This window comes from Hylobates moloch, unplaced genomic scaffold, assembly GCF_009828535.3.
Source record: "Hylobates moloch isolate HMO894 unplaced genomic scaffold, HMol_V3 SCAFFOLD_2, whole genome shotgun sequence".
In the NCBI taxonomy this organism is placed as follows: Eukaryota; Metazoa; Chordata; class Mammalia; order Primates; family Hylobatidae; genus Hylobates; species Hylobates moloch.
In genome coordinates, this window is record NW_026652277.1 from 107,358,031 (window position 1) to 107,381,469 (window position 23,439).

General features: G+C 42.4%; 1 protein-coding gene across 4 annotated transcripts in view; it reads right to left on the reverse strand.

Annotated features, from left to right (window-relative positions):
- The window catches only part of MDN1 (midasin AAA ATPase 1), a 181,298-nt gene that overhangs the window by 18,750 nt on the left and 139,109 nt on the right, over positions 1-23,439 (reverse strand). For all 4 annotated transcript variants that reach the window (XM_058435398.1, XM_058435399.1, XM_058435400.1 and 1 more), the window contains 17 exons: positions 23,229-23,302; positions 22,534-22,732; positions 19,925-20,087; positions 17,935-18,081; positions 16,918-17,044; positions 15,438-15,543; positions 14,797-14,912; positions 13,435-13,920; positions 12,533-12,759; positions 11,840-11,995; positions 11,493-11,656; positions 10,207-10,368; positions 7,363-7,500; positions 3,543-3,684; positions 1,839-2,014; positions 1,143-1,286; positions 481-628 (listed from right to left, as the gene is read on the reverse strand). In XM_058435398.1, coding sequence (XP_058291381.1) covers positions 481-628; positions 1,143-1,286; positions 1,839-2,014; positions 3,543-3,684; positions 7,363-7,500; positions 10,207-10,368; positions 11,493-11,656; positions 11,840-11,995; positions 12,533-12,759; positions 13,435-13,920; positions 14,797-14,912; positions 15,438-15,543; positions 16,918-17,044; positions 17,935-18,081; positions 19,925-20,087; positions 22,534-22,732; positions 23,229-23,302 — 2,875 coding nt within the window. The remainder of the gene's footprint in view (positions 1-480; positions 629-1,142; positions 1,287-1,838; positions 2,015-3,542; positions 3,685-7,362; positions 7,501-10,206; positions 10,369-11,492; positions 11,657-11,839; positions 11,996-12,532; positions 12,760-13,434; positions 13,921-14,796; positions 14,913-15,437; positions 15,544-16,917; positions 17,045-17,934; positions 18,082-19,924; positions 20,088-22,533; positions 22,733-23,228; positions 23,303-23,439) is intronic.

The window sequence follows — 23,439 nt, forward strand, 5'->3', positions numbered from 1 at the left end:
AAGGCATGAAATACTGTCATATGCCATGTGATTTCTCTTGGGATTATTTAGTCTCGTTCCTCACTACATGTGACAATCAATAACTGAAACCATCATCTCTCTAAAAAAGCTATAACTGGACTCCACGACAGCTTGGTATACCCAGACTGCACAGCGTTTACACCATCCCCTGAGATGGGATACACAGTAATGGCTGTGAAGAGACAGCGCTGTGTGTGAAGCACCACCAGGGCACAGCAGTGCCAAAAGCGAGAATAGGACGTGACAGTAGTTTGATAAATACTTGGTGGTTGATGAGCTATAGGGATAATCACATGAAAAATATTACAAAGGAAAGGCAAACCATTATCTCAAACTGGGATTGAGCCAACCAAACGTGATTTATCACGTGGCCATGACACAGAGCTAGCTCTCAAAAGAGAAATCAGTTACTGTTCATTAGTGAGTTCTAACTGGTCTCTTTGTTTCTGAAAGACGCACCTTCTCCTTCTTCATTGTCGGTGTCCTCACCACCATTCTTGTCTTCTCTGTCAAGGTTCAAGTCATCTGGAAGGTCCAAGGCCTCGGGTTCTGGCACCTTTTCCTGCTTGCCATGGTAAGGGTCCACCTCATTTTCATCATATTCCTTCTTTGGGACAATGGAGACAACAGGGATAAGATAAAAATACAAATCTTTTTTTAAAAAGTAGAATTCCCATAAAATCAGCTCTAAGTATTTACACTGTGAGAGAATACAATATCTATTCCCTAAAATTATCTGTACATATTAGTATTTTAATAATATTTTTAGACCTTTCATGTTGGAATCTCAGATTTCACTTTCTGTGCAGGTTATCCAAGGACAAGTTGTGCTATGTTACTTAATCTCAAAGAAACTTACAAGAAGAAATAAAGAAGGGATCACAGGTTTTAGCTTCTGATCTATAGCATGAGCCCAGACAACATGTGGACTACCCTGTCAGGAACCAACAGTTAGATATTTTATGTCCTGTTAAGAGCCTCTGTTGCATATTCTTTTACGAGGTAATGGGAGAGCAGTCAACGAATAGGGGAAAAAATGTCTTGAGACACCTTGAGAACTATACAGTTCAAGAGCCCTGGCCTTGAGTCAAGAGAGCGGATCAGTTTCAAATCTTCATTACCTCATCTATTTGTTCATTAATTTTGTCTTCACCTTGTCCACCATCATCAGCTTCTGCTTCTTCCTTCTTATCTTGCTGGCTTTTATCTTTGTTTGAATTGCCACTATCCAAGTTGTCATCTTTAGCAACAAGTTCAGAATCTTCCTAAATGTCAGAGGAAGAAAAAACAATCATCACACTCAATCCAAGAAACTGCTTCTGCATGGGTTGACTTTTAGACATGCATAATTTCTGCCTATTGGACCTATCCCATGGATGGCTGATGAAGTGCCATCCATGACCTAGAGAAAACAGTGCAGGTCTCCATGACAGCAGCAATATTATTAGGTGTGTGAATGGTGGGGTGAGTTTGATAATTCATTGCATCACCCTGGGCTGTTGCAGTATTACACTCAGCCCTGGAGTTCTCCCAAGCTGGGAGCTGGAAAAATTCAGTGGCCTATAGGAGAATCAGCTTAGAACATCTGCACAGGGTCTTGTTCATCCTCTTCCATAACACATGGGATGACTCAGGTCAAGCTACTCTTAGCTCTCAATGTAAACAATAAGATAGGATAGCAAAAAGAAAAAGAGGAATGGAAAAAAGAGAACAAAACAAATACAGAAAAAGAAGAGAAGTAAATGACAGAGAATGGTAGGTGGTGGGCAGATTACCTCCTCTCAGCTTGTTTGGGAGGGGGGGGATCTTTTAATTACCTCATCCATTCCTGGTCCTGTTTCTTCAGTTTTATTGTCTTCTTCCTCCTCATCTTCCTCCTCGTCGTCATCACCCCAAAGCCTCTCATCTAGTTTGTCAGCTTCCTCACCATTGAGATCGCCCATGTGTTTATCCAGGTCTCCGCCCTCACTATCTGATTTCTCATCATCCTCTTCTGAAAGGGAAGGCACTGAGCTTAGTTAGGCATATCTCCAAACTGACCCAGTCCTGTGTATGTAAGAGAGGTGTGGATCCGCTTCCCTGGCAAGGGCCCCACCTGAGATTTATTGCCTTTTTCTGCAGAACACACCCTACAGGCAGATGCCTTTAGATCTACTGACATAGTCTTACTGTGTTTTGCAAAGTAGAGGAACAAGGAAGTCTATAATGCGTGAAGAGATGGTAAGAAGAGTAAGGAAATACCTAGGAGGATGTCTGGTTTTGGTGCTGGGGGAATGGCCATTATGGGACTCAGCAACCTGAGTTTTGTGTCTGAAATGATGGGGTTGGACTAGGTGGTTTCCACGGTTCCTCCCCATCTTCAATATACTGCTATGATTTTTTCCAACACCTAAAATCAGGTCTCAATCAGAATTGTCTTCATTTGTCTTTGCACAGGGTCTACTTTGCAAAAGGTCATATCCTATGTGCCTTAGGCCAACTGCCACTAAGGTCAACTTTCATTTCTGCACGACATTCATTTTAGAATAAGATACAGTTATCTCCAATTGGACAGAAATTTGGGGCAAGAGCTGAATTATGGTACAAACATATGACAGATGACGATGTACTTTAAAAAATCAAATTCTCAAATAATTTTTAATGACAGGGAGAATGTTCATAAGATGTTAAATGAAAAAAGCAGGCCCAGCGCAGTGGCTCACGCCTGTAATCCCAGCACTTTGGGAGGCTGAGGTGGGCGGATCATGATGTCAGGAGATCGAGGCCATCCTGGCTAACATGGTGAAACCCCATCTCTACTAAAAATACAAAAAAAAAATCAGCTGGGCGTGGTGGCAGGCGCCTGTAGTCCCAGCTACTCAAGATGCTGAGGCAGGAGAATGGCATGAACCCGAGAGGTGGAGCTTGCAGTGAGCCGAGATTGCGCCACTGCACTCCAGCCTGGGGGACACAGCGAGACTCCATCTTAAAAAAAAAAGAAAGAAAGAAAAAAGCAGACTACAGAACGGTATATGGTCTCTGTGTGTGTATACATGCAATAAATGGAAAGAAATATACCACAATTTATTAAGTGATATGGCTAGTAGGCCTGAGGAGGGGATCTATTTCTTTTCTACATGTTTGTTCCAAATCATCTACAACAAACATCTACTATTTTTCTAATTAGGAATAAAAGGTATTTTAAACACTACAGAACAATTTGCCTTTTGTTGAGAGCCCAGCTCCATTAGGGATCATCTCCTTTCAGGCGTCCCTGAAGGGCACTACTGAGCCACTGCATCTACCACATGAGGCAGCTAGAACATCAGTCAATGTGAGAAGAATCTATGAGAGACCAGGGACTTCTGCCTCAGTGGAGGTGGTGATAGCACATGCAGCTGCTGAGGTTTTCATTTGCAGTTAAGCACAGTAACCAACTTCTTTCAAAAGATTATATTAGGTTCCTTATTAGGAACATGTAATTTCCTGGATAAAATATTTATGCTTTCAAAAACAAGAATGAAGTGACAGATAATTGCAACCTTGTTCTTCAAGCTCCCCATCATGCATTTTCCCATCAAAATCTTCTGACATCTCAATGGCATTATCCTCGCCCTTAATATCAGATTTTGAATCAGGATCCTCTTTGTCTTTTTCTTGACCCTTCTGAAATGTATCTTCCACCTACATAAAGAAGTATTATAGTAAACATAAATATATGAAACTTTACCAATGTTTGCTTCAGCTCTGAGATATAAATGCCAAGGTTAATGGTGTAAAAATATATCTGGGAGAGGAAAAAAAAGAGAAACAACAGAGACAGCCACATGGAATTTGTAAAATTTCTGGAGTTAGTTTCCACTTATTTTAATCAGAGTATAGAATTTTGTTCAGGTTTTCTTATTGGGAATTGTAAAAATAGTCCCAGACACATTTGCAAGAATATATATTCTTTGTAGGATAAAAAAATTCATCAATCTTTTATTATCCAATTCTTTAATACTATTTTTGTCACTATGATCACTGAAAGACAGTGGCCCAAGAGAATCTTGTTCATTCTTCCTTGGTTTATATATTTCTTTTATAAAAAATTATATATGTTTTTAGACAGGGTGTCACTATGTTGCCCAGCCTGGAGTACAGTGGCACAATCACGGCTTACTGCAGCCTCAACCTCCTGGGATCAAGCAATCCTCTGCCTCAGCCTCCCCAATAGCTGGCACCACAAGCACATACAACCACACCTGGCTAATTTTTTATTTTTTGCTAGAGACGTGGCCTTGCCATGTTGCCCAGGTGGGTCTCAACTCCTAGGCACAAGCAATTCTCCTGCCTCAGCCTCCCAAAGTGGTGGGATTACAGGTGTGAGCAACTGAGCCCAGCCTAATTTATATGTTTCTATATAACTGATGTGCTATTTGGGGCAAAATGTTTTGTGATTGTTACCTCTTTCATTATGGTTGATTTTTGAAAGTCCTTTTAAGGCCAGGCACAGTAGCTCATGCCTGTAATCCCAGCACTTTGGGAGGCCGAGGCGGGTAGATCACGTGGTCAGGAGTTTGAGACCAGCCTGGCCAAGATGGTGAAACACCGCCTCTACTAAATATACAAAAATTAGCCAGGTGTGGTGGTGGGGGCCTGTAATCCCAGCTACTCGGGAGGCTGAGGCAGGAAAACCGCTTGAACCCGGGAGGTGGAGGTTGCGGCAAGCTGAGATCACACTACTCTAGCCTGGGTGACAGAGCAAGACTCCATTTCAAAAAAAAAAAAAGAAGTCCTTTTTAAAATACAAAAGTAATGGCCAGGCATGGTGGTTCACGCCTATAATCCCAGCACTTTGGAAGGCTGAGGCGGGCAGATCACTTGAGGTCAGGAGTTCAAGAACAGCTTGGCCAACATGGCAAAACCCTCTCTACTAAAAATACAAAAATTACCCTGGCATTGTGGCGTGCACCTGTAATCCCAGCTACTTGGGAGACTGAGGCATGAGAATCGCTTGAACCCGGGAGCTGGAGGTTGCAGGGAGCCAAAGACTACGCCACTGCACTCCAGCCTTGGGGAGAGAGCAAGACTCTGTCTCCAAAATACAAAAAAACAAACAAAAAACAAGTTTCCCCATAACACCTCCATCCTCGAATCCTCTCAGAGAATGACTACCAACAACATTTTGATGAACCTTTGACTTTTTTCTATGAATACACCAACATATACTTAGTGATACAGGTGATAGCTATCAATACCTGCCTCCCAACATCTTTTTAAACAAAAAAGAGATCATGCTTTACAGACTGTTATGCAATCTGCTTTTTTCATTTTTATTTTTCTGAAACAAGGTCTTGCTCTCTCGTCCAGGCTGGAGTGCAATGGCACGATCTTGGCCCACTGCAACCTCTGCCTCCCAGGTTCAGGTGATTCTCCTGGGTCAGCTTCCGAGTAGCTGGGATTACAGATGCATGCCACCACACCCAGCTAATTTTTGTATTTTTAGTAGAGATGGAGTTTTACCATGTTGGCCAGTCTGGGTTTTGTTTTTTGTTTTGTTTTGTTTTAATTTTATAGAGATAGTGTCTTCCTATGTTGCCCTGGCTGGTTTCAAACTCCTGGCCTCAAGCAATCCTCCTGCCTTGGTCTCCCAAAGTGCTAGGAATCCAGGCGTGAGCCACCACACCCAGCCTGCAAAACACATCTCTTCTTAAAAACATCTCAACCCGGTGTGCTGGCTCACACCTGTAATCCCAGCTACTCAAGAGGCTAATGCAGGAGGACTCCTTGAGTCCAAGTCATGGCTGCAGTGAGCTATGATTATAGAACTGCACTTTAGCCTGGGCAAGAGAGCAAGACCTCATCTCTTAAAAATAAGATCTGGCTGGGTGCAGTGGTTCACGCTTGTAATCCCAGCACTTTGGGAGGCCGAGGCGGGCGGATCACAAGGTCAGGAGATCGAGACCACGGTGAAACCCCGTCTCTACTAAAAATACAAAAAAATTAGCTGGGCGTGGTGGTGGGCGCCTGTAGTCCCAGCTACTCGGAGAGGCTGAGGCAGGAGAATGGCATGAACCCGGGAGGCGCAGCTGGCAGTGAGCCGAGATCGCGCCACTGCACTCCAGCCTGGGCGACAGAGCGAGACTCCGTCTCAAAAAAAAAAAAGATCTTAGGTTATTTCCATGTTGATACATACAAAACCATCTCATTCTACTTCATTCATACTTTTATCATTGTTCTGCATGGATGGTGCCATAATTTAATTCTCTTCTGATGAATATTTGGATTGTTTCATAATTTTCACCATATAAATAATGCTGTAGTAAATATCCATGTGTAGACATATATACACACTCATATACCTATTTATCTTTGACACTAGCATTTCTGTAAGAAAGCATGGAATTTGGGGGTCAATGAATACACATAATTTAAAATTCAGCAGACACTACCAAATTGTTCTGGAAGCTTTTTATTCCACGTAATGTTTTTTGTGTGAACTGTACTTGTCTATTAGATTTGCTTTTTTTTTTCGACATTTTTTTTTCTACTAGAAAAGTAGTATACACTGATTAAGTTAGATTTGAGAAGTATAGGAAGGCCAAAATAACAAAGCAATTATCTAAGGACAATATAGGTCCAAAAAAAAAAAAAAAATTAGAGCTCCATAACATAAATACTAGCATTATTCTTTTGGCTTTTAATTTCTTTCCAGTTTTCTCTGCCAAGGAAGGGAGGGAATTTGAATTGGTTTTCTCCTTTATTTTTAATAACTATAAAATTACCTTAAATACAAGCTTCTGATCTGATTTAACTTAGAATATAAGTAATACACCCAACACACAAAAATCACTCCCAAATGAGACAGGCATTTTAAAAATCCATGCAATGTAACAATCTTAGTCCACAGCATCTGAATAGTTCAGAAAGTTGCTTGATTTCAACCAAAAAATGATACAGATTTTTTAAAACACTCTATGCCTTAAAGATATACAACAGCAAAACCTATTAACAGCAAATTTTGGCATTATTGTTTAATGCAATCATCACTTAGGATAGCCAGGCCTTTTATGCTTAAAAATACTATCAAAAATACTCTAGAAAATCATCAGTAAATATCTGCCCATTAAAAAAAAAAAAAAAGCAAAAATCATTTCCTCCATAATTATAGCCAAAACGAATGATGGAGTTGCCAGGTTCCTTCCTGTGGATTTTAGGCTTTTTATTTACACCTACTGCTGAAGCACCAATATATCTAGGGCTCTGTAGATCACAGATTAAAAATTATTAACCTAGTAAAAACCATTTTTATGTGTAACTTACATGTAGAAAAGAAAGAGAGTGATCTTCTGTCAACTGTATACCTATGTGAAAACGTACCTGTTCTTCATTTTCTATCTGGTCACTCACATCCTTCATGCCCTCGCCTTCTCCAATTCCACCTCCCTCATAGTCATGGAACTCAGCTGCTCCCTCTCCAGCTGAATCTTCCATGAATTCTTTGGGCAAGCAAAATCCCTTAGAAAAAAGAAAAAGGAAGTGAACAATTAGGCACAAAAGCAATTTTAAAAGGAGATTTTCATTCTTGCAACAGGAAAACAATTTAAATACACACTGAATTCTTTTTCTAGCTCATTATCTTAAATCCACTGGAAGTACAGTAGACTTCTGACATTCTTTTCCTCTTTGGTGCTAATAGTTATGCAGTTTCACAGCTTGACATCAGATTTAACATGTGACTTGACTTTGTAGAAGCCTCTGGCATGTGGTCATTTGTCACTTTGCCAAGACAAAAACCTAAATGAAGTATACTAGAAGGACAGTTTTTGGAAAAAGTCCTTGAGCAAGGGCAGAACAGGCTCTGGAGAGAACACAGTCAGACATAGTAATATCTGTGAAATGTTGAAAAAAAACTATTTTATACAGGAAAATAACCTGAGAAGAATACTAGCCCGCTGAGCAGAAGTAAAAAGAAAAAGTAGTAGTGTCTCTCAATAAGAAATTTTAATTTTGTAAGAGAAAATATATACTATGAAGATATATCTGAGGATGAGAATGCACAAAAAAATAAGCTGCTAATTAGCAAGGAATTAAGATCCCAAACCAGTAAACACTAATTATGACTTGGTTACACAGAAACAGCTTCCTGCGGATCAAGACGTTTAATTACAACCTAGATCTATTATCTTAGCACTGTCTAACCTACTTTCAAGTTCCCTTGGAACTACTCAGAAAAGATATGAATACAATTTGGACGCTTAGAAAATTTTTAACAAGGCAAACCCACTTTTAGGACATATATTCTCAGAATATTGATAGGAAAATACAATTTGGCTTACTTGCTTAATTTTCCCATTGAACTACATTATTTAAATGAGAGACATTCAGATATAGACGAAGAATATGACCACATAGGAGGGAGTTTCAGATGCCCTTACCAGAGTATATCATTGGAGTTGCTACGTCTGGGATAGCCACAGGGCTCCCAACATTCTGCAATATCAGAACCATTCCTACCCGCAAACAGACAAAGGTTTGAAAGGCCAAAGTCATTCTACAGCCTGTCAGACAAAAGCTACGGTGCAAATGGACAAATCTAGCTGAACCAAATCTCAAGGCACCCAAACCATACATTTTCCTGCCACTGTCTTTAGCATACAGTGTTTTCTCCAAGAAGCAATGGAATGTTAAGACTGGCTTGGTGCCCACCAGAGGGGGAGAAACCTGAGACTCATTCTTTTACTTATTATTACTTATTATTATTATTATTACTGTTACTTATCATTACTACAGATAAACATATTTATCCTCTTGATACAAGGCATTAGGCTTGGCTTCCACTTTTTAACTCTCCAGTATTTCAGAGACTTGGAACTAAGAACTCTTAATTGTTTATAAGAAATCTAGACCCCATCTTCAGTTTGTAAATTCATATCTTCCTCAAGTACATCTCATCTGTATTTAGCTTGGAGAAAATCTTAGAATGCTAAGGAAGAACAAAAACAAAACTTATATACCCAAATGCAGGTGTTTCTCACAAAAATGCATACGAGTATAGGCAGATCTCATTTTACAGATGAGGAAATTGAGGCTTGGTGAGGTTAAGAGAGACCAAGAGCTGGATACCTCTATGACTAGACCTATCCACACCATGTTGCTGTTAGATTTCACTGTCTACTGCCCCTGAGTTTCAAGGGGAGGGTCTACAATCTCTACAACCTCAGTGCTTTTCACAATACTGGGTACATGGCTGAATGAACAAATGACTTCCCTGCTAAAGAAAAAAACTGGCTGGGTGCAGTGGCTCACGCATGTAATCCCAGCACTTTGGGAGGCCGAGGTGGACGGATCACGAGGTCAGGAGATCGAGACCGTCCTGGCCAATGTGGTGAAACCCATCTCTACTAAAAATACAAAAATTAGCCAGGCATGGTGGCATGTGCCTGTAATCACATGGAGATTACAATTACAATTTTGGAGACTCTGTCTCCAAAAAAAAAGATGCAGTTTTGCTCGTTGCCCAGGCTGGAGTGCAATGGCATGATTTTGGCTCACTGTAACCTCCACCTCCCCGGGTTCAAGCAATTCTCCTGTCTCAGCCTCTTGAGTAGCTGGGATTACAGGTACGTGCCACCACACCCGGCTAATTTTTGTATTTTTAGTAGAGACGGGGTTTCATCATAATATTGGTCAGGCTGGTCTCGAACTCCTGACCTCAGGTGGTCCACCCGCCTCAGCCTCCCAAAGTGCTGGGATTACAGGCGTGAGCCACCACAATAGGTGAAAAAAACTCTAATAATAATAGGCCCATTATCATTTAATCATAATTACACCTACATGGTTAAAAGAAAACTTAATAGCCTTAAGGGTTTATCCTACAACTCTAGTTCGAGTTATCTGAAGAAGATTTAAATTGGGGATGGGAAGGGAAGAGTGTTAACAGACAGCAGCAGCTTTTAGACAGCCCTGGAGTTTAGGGAACTCGTCAGTTTGGGGGATAGGGTGGGTTGGGGATGGGGGTATAATCTGCAGGTTCTGAGACTTTAGTGGAAACAGCGTTAGCAAAAGGATGCCAGACAAAACCCTAAATAATCCACAGGGAGAGCAAATCACATCCTGCTACTTGTGGTGGTCCAAAATAAAAGCCTATCACACCAAAGACTAATGACATGAAATTTACTTGGGTCCCTGCTGCTCACAGTGCACCATGTGAACGGTCCTTACCTTCTGGGCAAGCTCCGCAAAGACCTGGGCAAGCACAGAGAGCAGCTTTGCAGTACTACGGTGAGTTGCTAAAGACATGGTCAGGAAGAAGAGGACGAGGTCTGAGTAGCTGGAGAGGACCGGCACCAGGCGCACCAGCAAGGAACAGGATTGGCTGAAGAACTGAGATCAAAACGAAACAAAAGGCCTGCTCACACTGCTTGGCAGGTACCAGGTTTCCATTCTGGAACTAGATAGCGGTGGTAATTGCACAACATTGTGAATGTACTAAATAGTACTAACAGCAAGTTACATGTATGTGTTTGTAACCTCCACCCACCCCAATACACACAGCTCACTGAGATTTCTTCATTTACATATATCATCACAAAAGTACAATCTCAAACCAACGTCTCCTTTGGCTAACAATGTTGGTTTTTTAAAAATAGAACGTTGGCCAAGCACAGTGGCTTACGCCTTTAATCCCAGCACTTTGGGAAGCCAAAGTGGGTAGACTGCTTGAGCCCAGGAGTTCAAGTTCATGTTGCCTGGGCAACATGGCAAAACGCCATTTCTACAAAAAATACCAAACACACAAAAAAACATATAGCCAGAACCCATCTCTACAAAACTTTAAAAATTAGCTGGGCATGGTGGTGCATGCCTATAGTGCCAGCTATCTGGGAGGCTGAGACGAGGATCACCTGAGCCCAGGAGGTCAAGGCTGCAGTGAGCCATGGTCACGCCACCACACTCTCCAGCCTGGACAACAGAATGAGACTGTGTCCCAAAATAAAATAAATAATAAAAATAAAATGTTTATAAATAAATTCTGCTGATTCAAAGTTAGCACAGGAGGCAATGCTACAGAATAACATACAATGTCCTGCAAAGTAAGTTGCTTCTCTGGACTTACTGTAAAGACTACAACTGCTTACTCTGTTCGCTTATTGTAGTGGGAATGGTGTTTACATAGGATGGCTGCTAAGCCTCAGTTGATAATGTCGTCTATCAGTAACATCAAATACTTAGGAGTATGTGAATAAGATATGAAAGAATCCTAATATAATGGATATTCTGAACGGTTAACATTTCTGCACCTATGCATCTAACAATTAGCTAGCAAGCCCTAAGCTCTTCAAAGCTTGTCAATGACTTTGCACGTATAAATAAAGAGACCAAGTTCTTAGTGATTTTGGCACTGAGGCCTGCTCTGGCACTTATCTACGTGGAGGGAGGTAAAGCCCACTCTGCCTTTGCTCAGTGCATTCTGAAGAGGAAGAAGTTTGTAAAGAACAGTTAGTTACCAGGTGCTTTGCTGCTGTGCCATCCTCACCGTACGATTTCAGCCTCTCCAACAGCTCGGAGATGGCAGAAATTATTTTCTGCACATGCAAAGTGCTCACATCGGCCCAGAAGTCATCCTCTAAGAGTTTTGTTAGATGTCCTGATTGCAGTCTCTCAAAGCCTGCTGCCTCATTCATTCAGAGAAAATAACAACATGATGAGTAACAGAAAACAAATCCTTTCATCTCTATCCATGCAGTCATCTGTTTCTAACATCCATCCTTAACTATTTAGCCACAGAAATAAATCATCAAATACAAAAATTAAATCAGGCATGAAACTAATTTCTGCCTGATTTCAGACATACCATACTCTTCTTGTGGGCTTGCTTGGTCAGTGTTCTCCTCTGCTTTTTCATTCTTTCTTTCTTCTAAGTTCTGGATGGCACAGAGGATGGCTCGGATGGCAATTTCCATTTGCTCTGAAAAATCTTCCACAAATCCTTCGTCCAACATTTGATTTCCTAGCAGGTAACATGGTGCAAAACAAACATACAAACAAAAGACACCAATCATTTGCTTTAGTGCCTCTGGAAATCATTAAAAATACTCATTTATTGATGAGCCACTGTGTCAAGCTGTGCCAGATACAAAGAAGAGACAAATTCCTTGCCTCGATAAACCTACAAGTTTATTACCTTGTATTAAAATATTTTTACTAAAATAATGTAAAAAATATAAAAATAACAGTTAAGACAGTAAGAATAAACACTAACTTAGTCCAAATATCAGTGCCAAGCTTTTTCAATCTAAGGGAAAACTAACAGACAGTGAGCTGATGCTGCCTTCCTATGTGTGTTACAAAGCATGTAACAGGCCTCCAAACAAATGGGGCAAAAAAGTTAAGAGCTGTGGATTTCAACCGCACCTCCCTGCCTCAGAACCCTGGACAGGTACATGTAGACCAAAACATAATGTGTCTTTAGGACAATGAGACTTACATCTATAAGACATCATTTCTACACTGGACTTTCATTCCCTGACTGAAAAATATTCCTTACCTCCTTGGCTACCTGAAGTAAGCAGATGTGTCTTCCAGGTAGTAAAGTCAGCCATGGCTTTACTAATTTCTCCTCTTACATATTCCAGACTTTCAACTAGTGCCATTTGTGAGTCTCTTTGTTCAACCTCCATCCCTGGAAGAATGAACAAGGACTCTAGGCCCTGCAAATGAACTGACACCTGGGACAAGCAACTCAGCGCAGAAGAGCAAACTTCAAAATCTTTCCTGCAACAGAAATGCCACAATGTTGAAAGGAATGCATTACAATTCCCACAAACACACACCCCTCCCTGCAACCACTACAAGATACGCAAGGTGGAACTCACCATAGCTGAAGGTTTACAGCTAAACACATGCCACAAAGTGCTGTGCAGGTCCACTGAGTAACAGAGGACTGAAGCACAATTATTTTCATAATTTGATTCTATTACTAAACACCTAGGTTTAGTAATGGAATAAATTACTAAATTTATTCCATTAATGATAAATTTATTCCATTAATTTATTCCAATAAATGATAAATTTATTCCATTAATTTATTCCAATAAATGATAAATTTATTCCATTAATGATATTCCATTATCATTAGTATTTGGTGTGATAGGCTTTTATTTTGGACCACCACAAATAGCAAGATGTGATTTGCTCTCCCTGTAGATTATTTAGGGCTTTGTCTGGTATCCTTTTGTTAATGCTGTTTCCACTAAAGTCTCAGAACCTGCAGATGACACCCCCTATCCCCACCCCACCCCATCCCCCAAACTGACGAGTTCCCTAGGCTCCAGGGCTGTCTAAAAGCTGCTGCTTTCTGTTAACACCCTTCCCTTCCCACCCCCAATTTAGATAAGCACAATAAGAACCTAAGCACACAGAGAAGTGTAAAGACATATACACACTTACCAAGAATGAAAGAGAGTCTCACAAGACTGCTGTCTAATTTTGTCGATGTCAGCTTTCACTGTTTTAATGGTTTTTAGCATCTCTGTTAATCTCATAGTTGACTGCTGCCAAAGCTGATCCTGTTTCCGCATCTGGCAACCAGAGGGCAGCTGACTTCCAGGTATTGGAGATGGGTAGCTCAGATTGGAAGGAATTAGGTCCGGCACTACTCCACAAAGTTGTCCCTTGCTAAGTTCTGGTCCTTCCAGGCAGGGGGCAGGAGGCTGCCCCAGTACCTGGACATTGCCATGGCCTGGAGCTGGCCCTGCACTGGGGCAGCACTGGAGGAGCCAGGAGAGCTGCTCGAGCAGGATCTGGCACTGCATGGCCAGGTGCTGCAGGCGCTCTGTCCACTGCTGCACGCCATCCTGAGGGGGGAAGGCCACGGGGTAGGCCTGGGGCCCCATCAGCCTGCTGTGAATCTCTTGCACACAGCTGAGGAGGTTCCTGTACAGAGAAACCCATGGGAAAAACACAATGAATGGCACCTTAAACCACTCTACCACATTGCTTTAAAAGAAATTAGTGTTTCTGAACAAGCATGGGCTTTTTCATAAGTCAAGAAGGAAGAATCCCCCAGATAGGTAAAAAGTCTGTTAAAATGCCTCCCAAAGTACTTAAACCCATCCCTCAGTCCTTCAGGAGAAGTATCACAACACAACCACACCACTACAGTGACTTCAACTAGCATTATCTAGTAAATGTGCTGTACTTTCCTACATAAACCCTAATGAATGGAGCAGAAAATACCTGAAGCTCAAGTGAATAGTCTGGAAATACTATCCCTCAGCCACAATCCATTCAACAGATGACGACGTCCTTTCTAACTGTCCTCATCTCTTAATTATTTGTTTCCATTGAGAAGCCTCCATGTATGGCTCAGATTGCCATCTGGGGGATCCCCAAAGCCTAAGTAACAGAAGCAAACTCAAATCTCATCTGTGCCCAAGACCATCTCACCCTAATACCATGAACACAAGCCTAACTATTGGCGTACATGGACTTTCGGCAATGTGTATCCTCATTCCAGACACAGGTATAGTTCACCCATGACAATTTTCACTGCCTGACACAGCCCTGAAATCTCCACAGCTCCATATTCTCAGGAGGTTCAGTCAGATCACGGAGGGAGAGGGACACTAGAGGCATATCAATGAAAGCAAGGGGCAGAGCTGGGAGAAACCCTACCTGCCTCTTTGGGCCTTAAATTCATTTCACAATTGAGAGCATGTCTTATTCCTCTCCCCATATGCAGCAACTCTGAGCTGACTTGGATCTAATTCTTCCCAATTCATGCCACAAGCCCAACCCATCGGCTGATACCTGAGGATGATCCACTGCTCACTGAGCGTGGTCAGGGAGCGCCGCTGTCGGACGAGCATCTTCATCAAATGTGCTGAGAACCCTCTGCACCGCTCCACATTGCTCATGCCCATTTCCTGGCAGAAGGAGAAGGAAAAACATGCTGAAGGGGCTGCTGACAAACACCACCCACAGATGTGCCGCTAGAAAGTTGTTTCTACTATAATTGTCAGACATGCCACACTCTAGAGGTGACACACTGATTTTTTTGAGCAGTGTTTCTCCAATTATGCTTGCACAGATCATTGATATTCCATAGACAGGAACTGGATTTAACTCCAAAATGCATTTATTAGTGGTCTTTTCTCAATTCACAAAGGGAGGAAAGATCTAAAGATGTCATTCTCAATTTGAAGTTTTTAATTTTTCTTAAACATTAAGAAAATTTGTCCTGCTGGCAAGTGTAACTGAATTTATTTAAGGTGTTCTGATTTTGCACAAAATTACATTGATTTATATTTTAAGTTTAAGGATGTACTGCAAAAAGCTCAGTTCCACTACCAGGCTGTTATCACTTAACAAGGTCTGAGAATGCAGCCCCGGGATGAACAGAACAAGGGCTTTCCCTGAGCCCCTGCAAAACTCATGTTTTATCATTCTACCTTGGCAGGAGTTGCTAGTGCTGCATTAAGCCTGGCATGCCGTGCAAGAGAGCGATAAAAATACTTCTGGCATCCATCCCATGAAGACGAGATTTCTGTTAGTAGCCTGGAAAAGATATCAACCAACATCGTTTACTTAATTAAAACCACGCTCTCCCACCCCAGATCCTGAAAACTCAGATATTGGTATATTTGACCATAACCAAGAGTCAGCTGTCTGAATAGGTTTATTTCTATGAGGAATCATTCAGTGAGGCACTCATTAGTCCTTTACTTAACTCAGCACTGGAAGTATCAAGGGGAAATAAATTATGCTGACAATATGGTTTCTTCAAGGAAATCTTCCTATCTTGGCAGTGGAGGCTAGGGGGTCATAAACTCTGATGCCTACAGGGGGCAGGCAAATAACATAAGAGGACTGAGGACAGCCAAGCATAAAATGATGCATGGCAGTGACTGCTGACCTCAATGTGGGGAAGACATAGGGGTTGTTGAGGGCTCAAGTAAGCTGGAGAGCATGTGTCCTATCAAAAGGAGGAAACTACTATTCGGCTACAGCACTGCTGACTGAATGGGAATGCAAGCCCACTTGGCAAATTTTCCTGAAAAAGAATGCTTATGTAAAATTTCCCGTTTCTACAATGTTCTGTTGAATTCAAATTTAAAGCCCTGGGAGCAAATAAAACACACACATGTACTATACCCAGTTCATGCAAAGCATCATTCACAACATCCTCTGCTGTGTTGTAAATAGAGGTAGCGCTGCCTGTCTCAATAGTGTATGGACTCGCAAATTCAATAACATATTAGAACTTAGGAGTGTATGTATATAGAGCAACTAAAAATGTGCCATTTTCTAATAGATTTCCACATGTATGATCAAATGAAGCAAGTAGACCTCAGGAAAATCAAAAGACCAAAAAAAAAAAAAAAAAAAAAAAAAAGGAAAAAGAAGAAGAATGGAGAGGTGAATGCAAGGAAGAAAGAGAAAGAAAAGAAATGTTTTTTTGTTTGTTTTTTTTTCTGACAGTGACTTACTTTGCTGCTCAGGCTGGAGTGCAGTGACGTAACCTCAGCTCACTGCAACCTCCACCTCCCAGGTTCAAGCGATACTCCTGCCTCGGCCTCCTGAGTAGCTGGGATTATAGGCATGTGCCACCATGCCTGGCTAATATTCTGTATTTTTAGTAGACACGGGGTTTTGCCACATTGGTTAGGCTGGTCTTGAACTCCTGACCTCAAGTGATCTGCCCACCTGATCCCAAAGTGCTGGGATTACAGGCATGAACCACTGCACCCAGCCTCACCCTTTCATTTGAATGTCCATCAGGAGTCAGATCCTGAGCCTGGCACTTTTGTAAGTGGTAGCCACAGTGGTATTGCTATTCCCATTTTTGCAATTTGCAAATGAGGACAAGGTGTTTTAAATTACTTGCTCCATTTATAAGTAGGGAAAAAACAAAACAAAAAACAGACAAACCTAGAATCAGCCTCCTGAGTGCTGCTGACGATAGACAATGCGCTCCGGAGATCTAATGGGTGAAGATGAAGCATCTCTTGAGGGTTTTTTGAACGGGCCCAAGCAAGACCTTTGCGATACGACAAACCTAGGAAATAAACAGCATTTGTTTAAGCAAAGATGCTTAGTAGAGAATGGATGTGCCCCTCTCTCCCCTGCTACTTAAAGTCTTCTAAACAGCATCACCTGAGAGCTTGTTAGAAATGCAGACTCTCAGGCTGCACCCACACCAACTGAAACAGGATCTGTAGCTGCACTTCCACAAGATTCCCCAGGTGATTCACATGCACGTTCAAGTTTGAGAAGCACTGCTCTCTATGCTATGCTGCAAGCATATGGTACAGCACACGGTGACAGAAATTTTAAAAATACAGATTCTGCCAGGCACGGTGGCTCACGCCTATACTCCCAGCACTTTGGGAGGCTGAGGTGGGTGGATCACAAGGTCAGGAGATTGAGACCATCCTGGCTAACACAGTGAAACCCCGTCTCTAGTAAAAATACAAAAATCAGCCGGGCGTGGTGGCACGCGCCTGTAGTCCCAGCTACTCGGGAGGCTGAGGCAGGAGAATCGCTTGAACCCAGGAGGCAGAGGTTGCAGTAAGCCAAAATCACGCCATTGCACTCCAGCCTGGGCAACAAGAGGCGGAGGTTGCAGTAAGCTGAGATCGCACCACTGCACTCCAGCCTGGGCAACAGAGCGAGAATCAGTCTCAAAAAAATAAAATAAAATAAATAAATAAAAATATAGATTCTGAGAAACCTCATACAAAGCGGAAAATATTTGGGAATCATGGATGGCTGGTCATAGGATTTTCCTGCATGTGAGTGGAACTCTCAGACATCTGGAAACCTTGCCTGTACCTTCTGTTGTCCACCATCTCAACTGTCTGTGGAATTTCCCCCAAATCGGTCGTGTCATTTCTCTTCCTAAAAGTTGGTGACTACATTTCATTGGGTTTCAAGTGAGAACCTTACCAATTTTTGCAAGGTGTTTAAAGAGGTCTGACAAAGCTCGCTGTTTTTGCATGAGAATGTGCTTGGCTTCTGACCGCTGCTTCTCCTTCTCTGCAGAGAGTTCCACCTTTAAGCTCTGCAGCTCACTCACAGAGGAAATCACTTCACCTGTAAGGGAAAACAAGGCGGGGATGGGAGACAACAAGAAAATCCCAGGGGTCTGGTAATGTGTTTGTTACCCAACACCAGGGACCTTTTGGAGAACAAAGGCCAAGTATCATTCATCTTTATACCCTGGGTACTTAACATAGTCCCTAGTATTTGGTAAAATCTCATTAAGTGTTTTAACCAAACTGGTCAAGGTACATGGAAATAGAAAAGTAACACACAGGATTTCAAACCTCTTGACAATAACAACCTAAACAGCAGCAGTCATTCTTTTGTATTTAGGGGTTTTATAATCAATCAAGCAAATGCACTTATTGAGCACCAACTATGTGCAGTGCATTATACTAGAAATTTATAATCACTTGAGGGAAATTTCAGATTAATATAATATGTATTGAGTTTCCACTTGTAGCAGGTACACGGTAAATTCTCTTTTCATGTGCACAACTTTAGAAGCACCTATTTGTAGCTCCATTTTACAGACTTCAAGAAAGGCTCAGTGAGGTCTAATCACTATCTGAAGGCCATGTGGTGAACGAGTAGATGAGCCAGGACTTGAACACTGGCCTACCTTACTCCAAAGCCCAAGTTCTTTCTATACAACACCAAGCTGCCTTCCTGAATACACGTGGGTACCAATAACACAAGGGTGCCGCCTCCCTGCTGCAGGCAGTGCTATAGGCTGGGTTGTGTCTTCCCCCTCAATTCATATGTTAAAGTCCTAACCCCTAGAACTTCAGAATGTGACTATATCTGGAGACAGGGCCTTTAGAGAGGTAATGAAGGTGAAATGAGAATGGGCTCTAATCTAATCTGACTGAAGTCCTTAAAAGAAGAGATCAGGACACAGAACACACAGATGAAGAGTGACCACGGGAGGACACAGTGAGAAGGTGGCCATCTGCAAGCCAAGGAGAGAGGCTTCAGAAGTAATCAACCTTGCTGACACCTTGATCTTGGACTTTTAGCCTCACACTGAAGCCACCCAGTCTGTGGTACTGTATTAAGGCAGCACTACCAGCCAAATATAGGCAGTCATCAGTGAGCGCAAGGACACCAAAGACATCAGATTGACAGTGTGGGAGAGTTAGATGAGGGAGGCTTTACATCCCACAGCGCATCCCCTCTCCAGGAGATGCAAATGGATCTGTATTCCACTCACCCCCACCCCTAGTCCTGAGTCACCTTGAGCAAGGGCTGACAAGTTTTAAAAAGGAAGAGCTCCCTGAGATTAGATGCAACCTCATTAAAGGCAGGCCAGCCTCTCTGACAGCACACTCACTGCGGTTGGGGGGTAGAGGGGTGAAGGAGGTAGTCAGAGGCTGCCAGGGGCCCAAACATTCTATTAAATTCTGGGTTCCCTTCCCAGCTATTGCTGTGTTACACTATGAGATCTTGGCTCTCACCTTCCCTGAACAAAGACAGCCTGAGAAATGAAACTGCTGTCCCTCTCTGAAGTGAAGAAAGCAAGAGGATGGGGATGAATCCACCTCAAGTGAGACAACTTTTTGACAGTGGGGACAGCTTAGACACTGGGAAATCCACCTCTGTGCCCCTTTACTGGTAACACCAACCAACAAGAACTAGTATAGACAAGGCTCTCATAAAAGATGGCACAGTGCCAGGTTACATGAGAGGACGACAATGTGAAAATTATGACTGTGTGTTCTCAGTAGGCTCCTATTTCTGAGCTCTGTGGGTTTTTAAGCCCACTTGCTTATTCAATCAACTGTTCAACACTACACACGGTATCAAGAAAGGACACAGCTGCCACATTCTCAGCCCTCCTGCACCACTGGGGAAAACAGAAAGATCCACTCTTGACTTGGATGCTGGCACCCACCTGTGAAATGATCAAGGCCCTCCACAAGGCGAGGCAGGGGGCTCTCCTTCATGAACGTCAGGCACATCTTCCTCATGCGTTTCCTGAGCTTTGGCAAGCGATGCAGAAGCTCCCCTTCCAAGCTGGAAGGAGCAGCGCCCTGACACCACTCTGGAATTGTGGCCTGTGAGACAAAAGACAGGTTAGCCTCACTGCCAAGAATGACAGGCATCATTTTAACCTGCACGGGAGCTAAATTTAACTGTTGCACACACAAACACATCCCTAGTTCAGCAAATAGAGAACAAATGTAGCATCACTAAAATTAAAAGAGACATACTGTGGATATTTAGAAAACCATATTACTGCTCCATATGAGATCACTATAACTGAAGGACCCCCATGCCCCTACATCCAGCAATGCTTGCTATGATAGCCACAAGGAGACTCCAGTTCTGAATTATGAACAGAGTAGAATGAATATCACTGCTGCCCTTAAGGTGCTGAGCCACATTGTGTTTCTCAGACACAGTGGCCAGGCGAAACTGGTCCTACTCCTGTGACCATTTACCCCTAATTAACAGTTCAAATTTCAGGAATTCAGATTTCTTTCCTTTTTTTTTTTGAGACAGGGTCTGGCTTTGTCACCCAGGCTGAAGTGCAGTGACCCGATCTTGGCTCACTGCAACCTCCGCCTCCCAGATTCAAGCGATTCTCATGCCTCAGCCTCCCGAATAGCTGGGATTGCAGGCAGGCATCACCACGCCCGGCTATTTTTTGTATTTTTAATAGAGACGGGGTTTTACCACATTGGCCAGGCTGGTTTTGAACTCCTGGTCTCAAGTGATCTGCCTGCCTTGGCCTCCCAAAGTGCTGGGATTACAGGCATAAGCCACCACACCTCAGACACAGGAATTCAGATATTATATGAAGGGAAGAGCTTTCGTCTGTCAAGGGCATATTTTCATTTTTTTTTTTTTCCTTGAGGAATAACCTGAAACTCCTATGTTGTCATTATTAGCAAATCAAAATTGTTTATCAGAATGATAGAAGCAGCGAGCTGACAAATACAGTCAAAAGAAAATAAATTTGGTAGCCATATCCTATCTCTGCAGCCATCTTATGGCTGTATGTTCAGTTTCTATTATGAGTTTTGAACCACTAAAATAACAAAAATAGCTTAAGGACTTTCATTACTAACTCTGTGAACCCCAGGTAGGAAATACAGTAAGAAGACAAAGCTAATTACTCTTTAAAAAGTAATTTTTTTTGGAGAGACAGGGTCTCATACATTGCATAGGTTGGTCTCAAACTCCTGGGCTCAAGTGATCCTCCTGCCTCAGCCTCCCAAGGTGCTGGGATTACAGCCGTGAGCCACTATGCCTGCCCAGAAATTACTCTCCTGAGGGATGTCTTCCAATCCTGGAGCTCCCCACACCCAAGGACATGAAGCAGGAACATCCATTCTGTAACAGACCTGCTAACTCAAGGTGTATCACTGTTAAATTTTCAGGAATTTTGAAAGCCAAATCTTAACTGTTGGTGCTTGAAATTGGCCATAATAGGAGTACTTACACCACAGTAATCAGCATCTGCTATAAACCAGCACATCATGGCACATATTCACACCCTGTGCAGTAGCTTCCTCATATGGTAGCCCACAGGCAGCTTCAATGGCATATTCTTAAACTGATGCTTCAAATCTTTGCTCATGGCACATGAAATGTTCACAGGTAAAAGCACAATTATTTCTCACAGGCTGACATTAAATTTTAAGCAGCAAGGCCAAGTGCGATGACTCATGCCCATAATCCCAGCTCTTTGGGAGGCCGAGGCAGGGAGGATCACTTAAGACTAAAAGTTCGGGCCGGGCGCGGTGGCTCACGCTTGTAATCCCAGCACTTTGGGAGGCCGAAGCGGGCGGATCACGAGGTCAGGAGATCGAGACCATCCTGGCTAACACAGTGAAATCCTGTCTCTACTAAAAAATACAAAAAATTAGCCAGGCGTGGTGGCGGGCACCTGCAGTCCCAGCTACTAGGGAGGCTGAGGCAGGAGAATGGCATGAACCCAGGAGGCGGAGCTTACAGTGAGCCGAGATCGCGCCACTGCACTCCAGCCTGAGCAAGACTCTGTCTTAAAAAAAAACTAAAAGTTCGAGACCAGCTTGGGCAACAAAGTGAGACCTCATCTCTACAAAAAAAAAAAAAAAAAAGCCAGGCATGGTGGCATGTGCCTGTGGTCCCAGCACTCAGGAGGTTGACGCGGAAGGATCATTTGAGCCCAGGAGGTTGAGACTGCAGTGAGCCATAATCATGCCTGGGCAACAGCACGAGACTGTCTCAAAAAATACCTAATCTAAATGATGACTAAGGGTGGAAATCAAAATGGCACATGGATACATATGTAACAAACCTGACATTGTGACATGTACCTAAAACCTAAAAAAACCAAGATTTTTTGCCTTATTCTGCAGGGAAGTCAGGCAAACAAATACATGCTATATATGTCCAAAGAACAAGATTTCAAAGGCATTTTCTTGTCTAATACTGAGGCATGCCTTGCACATAAAACATAGATCCCACTTGACTGGCTTGGGAATAAGCCAGCACTGTCCCACAACCAAGTACCTGCCCAGCTGCTGGTCGTGCTAACAGGGTCTCCCTCAGTGCCCTGTTCAGATTCTGAAAGGAAGACAGTTCACTTGCAGCTCCATGTGTTGGCCTCGGCAAAAAGTCAGGCTGTTCTTCCTTGTCACTCTCTACCAGGGATGACCGGCAGGGTTCACTCAGGACTGCTTCAAATTTCTTCATGAATTTAAAGAGGGTCCTGTCCCCAGGTAATGACAGAGATAAGAAGAAAAAAACTGGATTAGCAAGTTAAGAAATATAAAGAATACATTATCATGCATCCATACATAATTTAATAGCCTGTACCTTTTATATACAATGCTGTCCTTAAATATTAATAGTTGTTTTACTTTTAAGAGAAAAAGTATGGCAGGTACTGTTATCCTCCTTTTCTAGAAGAGAAACTAAAAGCCAGAAAGAATGGGACTGCTTTGCTCAAAGTATATAGCTAGTGGGTGGCAGAAGACTTGAGACATAGCCTGCTTTGTCTCAAGGCACACTAATCCTTACCGCAGGTAGACTTTGCTTGGAGAAGAAGGGGGTGGTGTTGAAAGCAACATCAAAACAATCAAGGTGTTATTTTTTGAGAAGTTTAACACACTTAATATTAAGTCAGGTTATGGTAACTATGTCATCTTGCTCCCTACCACACAAAATTCTATTTTGGTTGTCCCCAGTTTTAAAAGATGGATTACCTGTGTGTCTTTTCTACAGATTGCTTAATGGACCAGAAGCTGACATCATTCCACTTGGAAATCTTAACAAATTCCTGTAAGATAAATGATGTTCAAGAAATGGCTTTATAAAGCTAGTGTCATTCTGTTTCTTTCTAGATTTCTGTTCAGCAAAGACCAGAGCCCACTCTATCCCAAACACAGGACTGTGTGTCAGTGAACAAGTAAAATA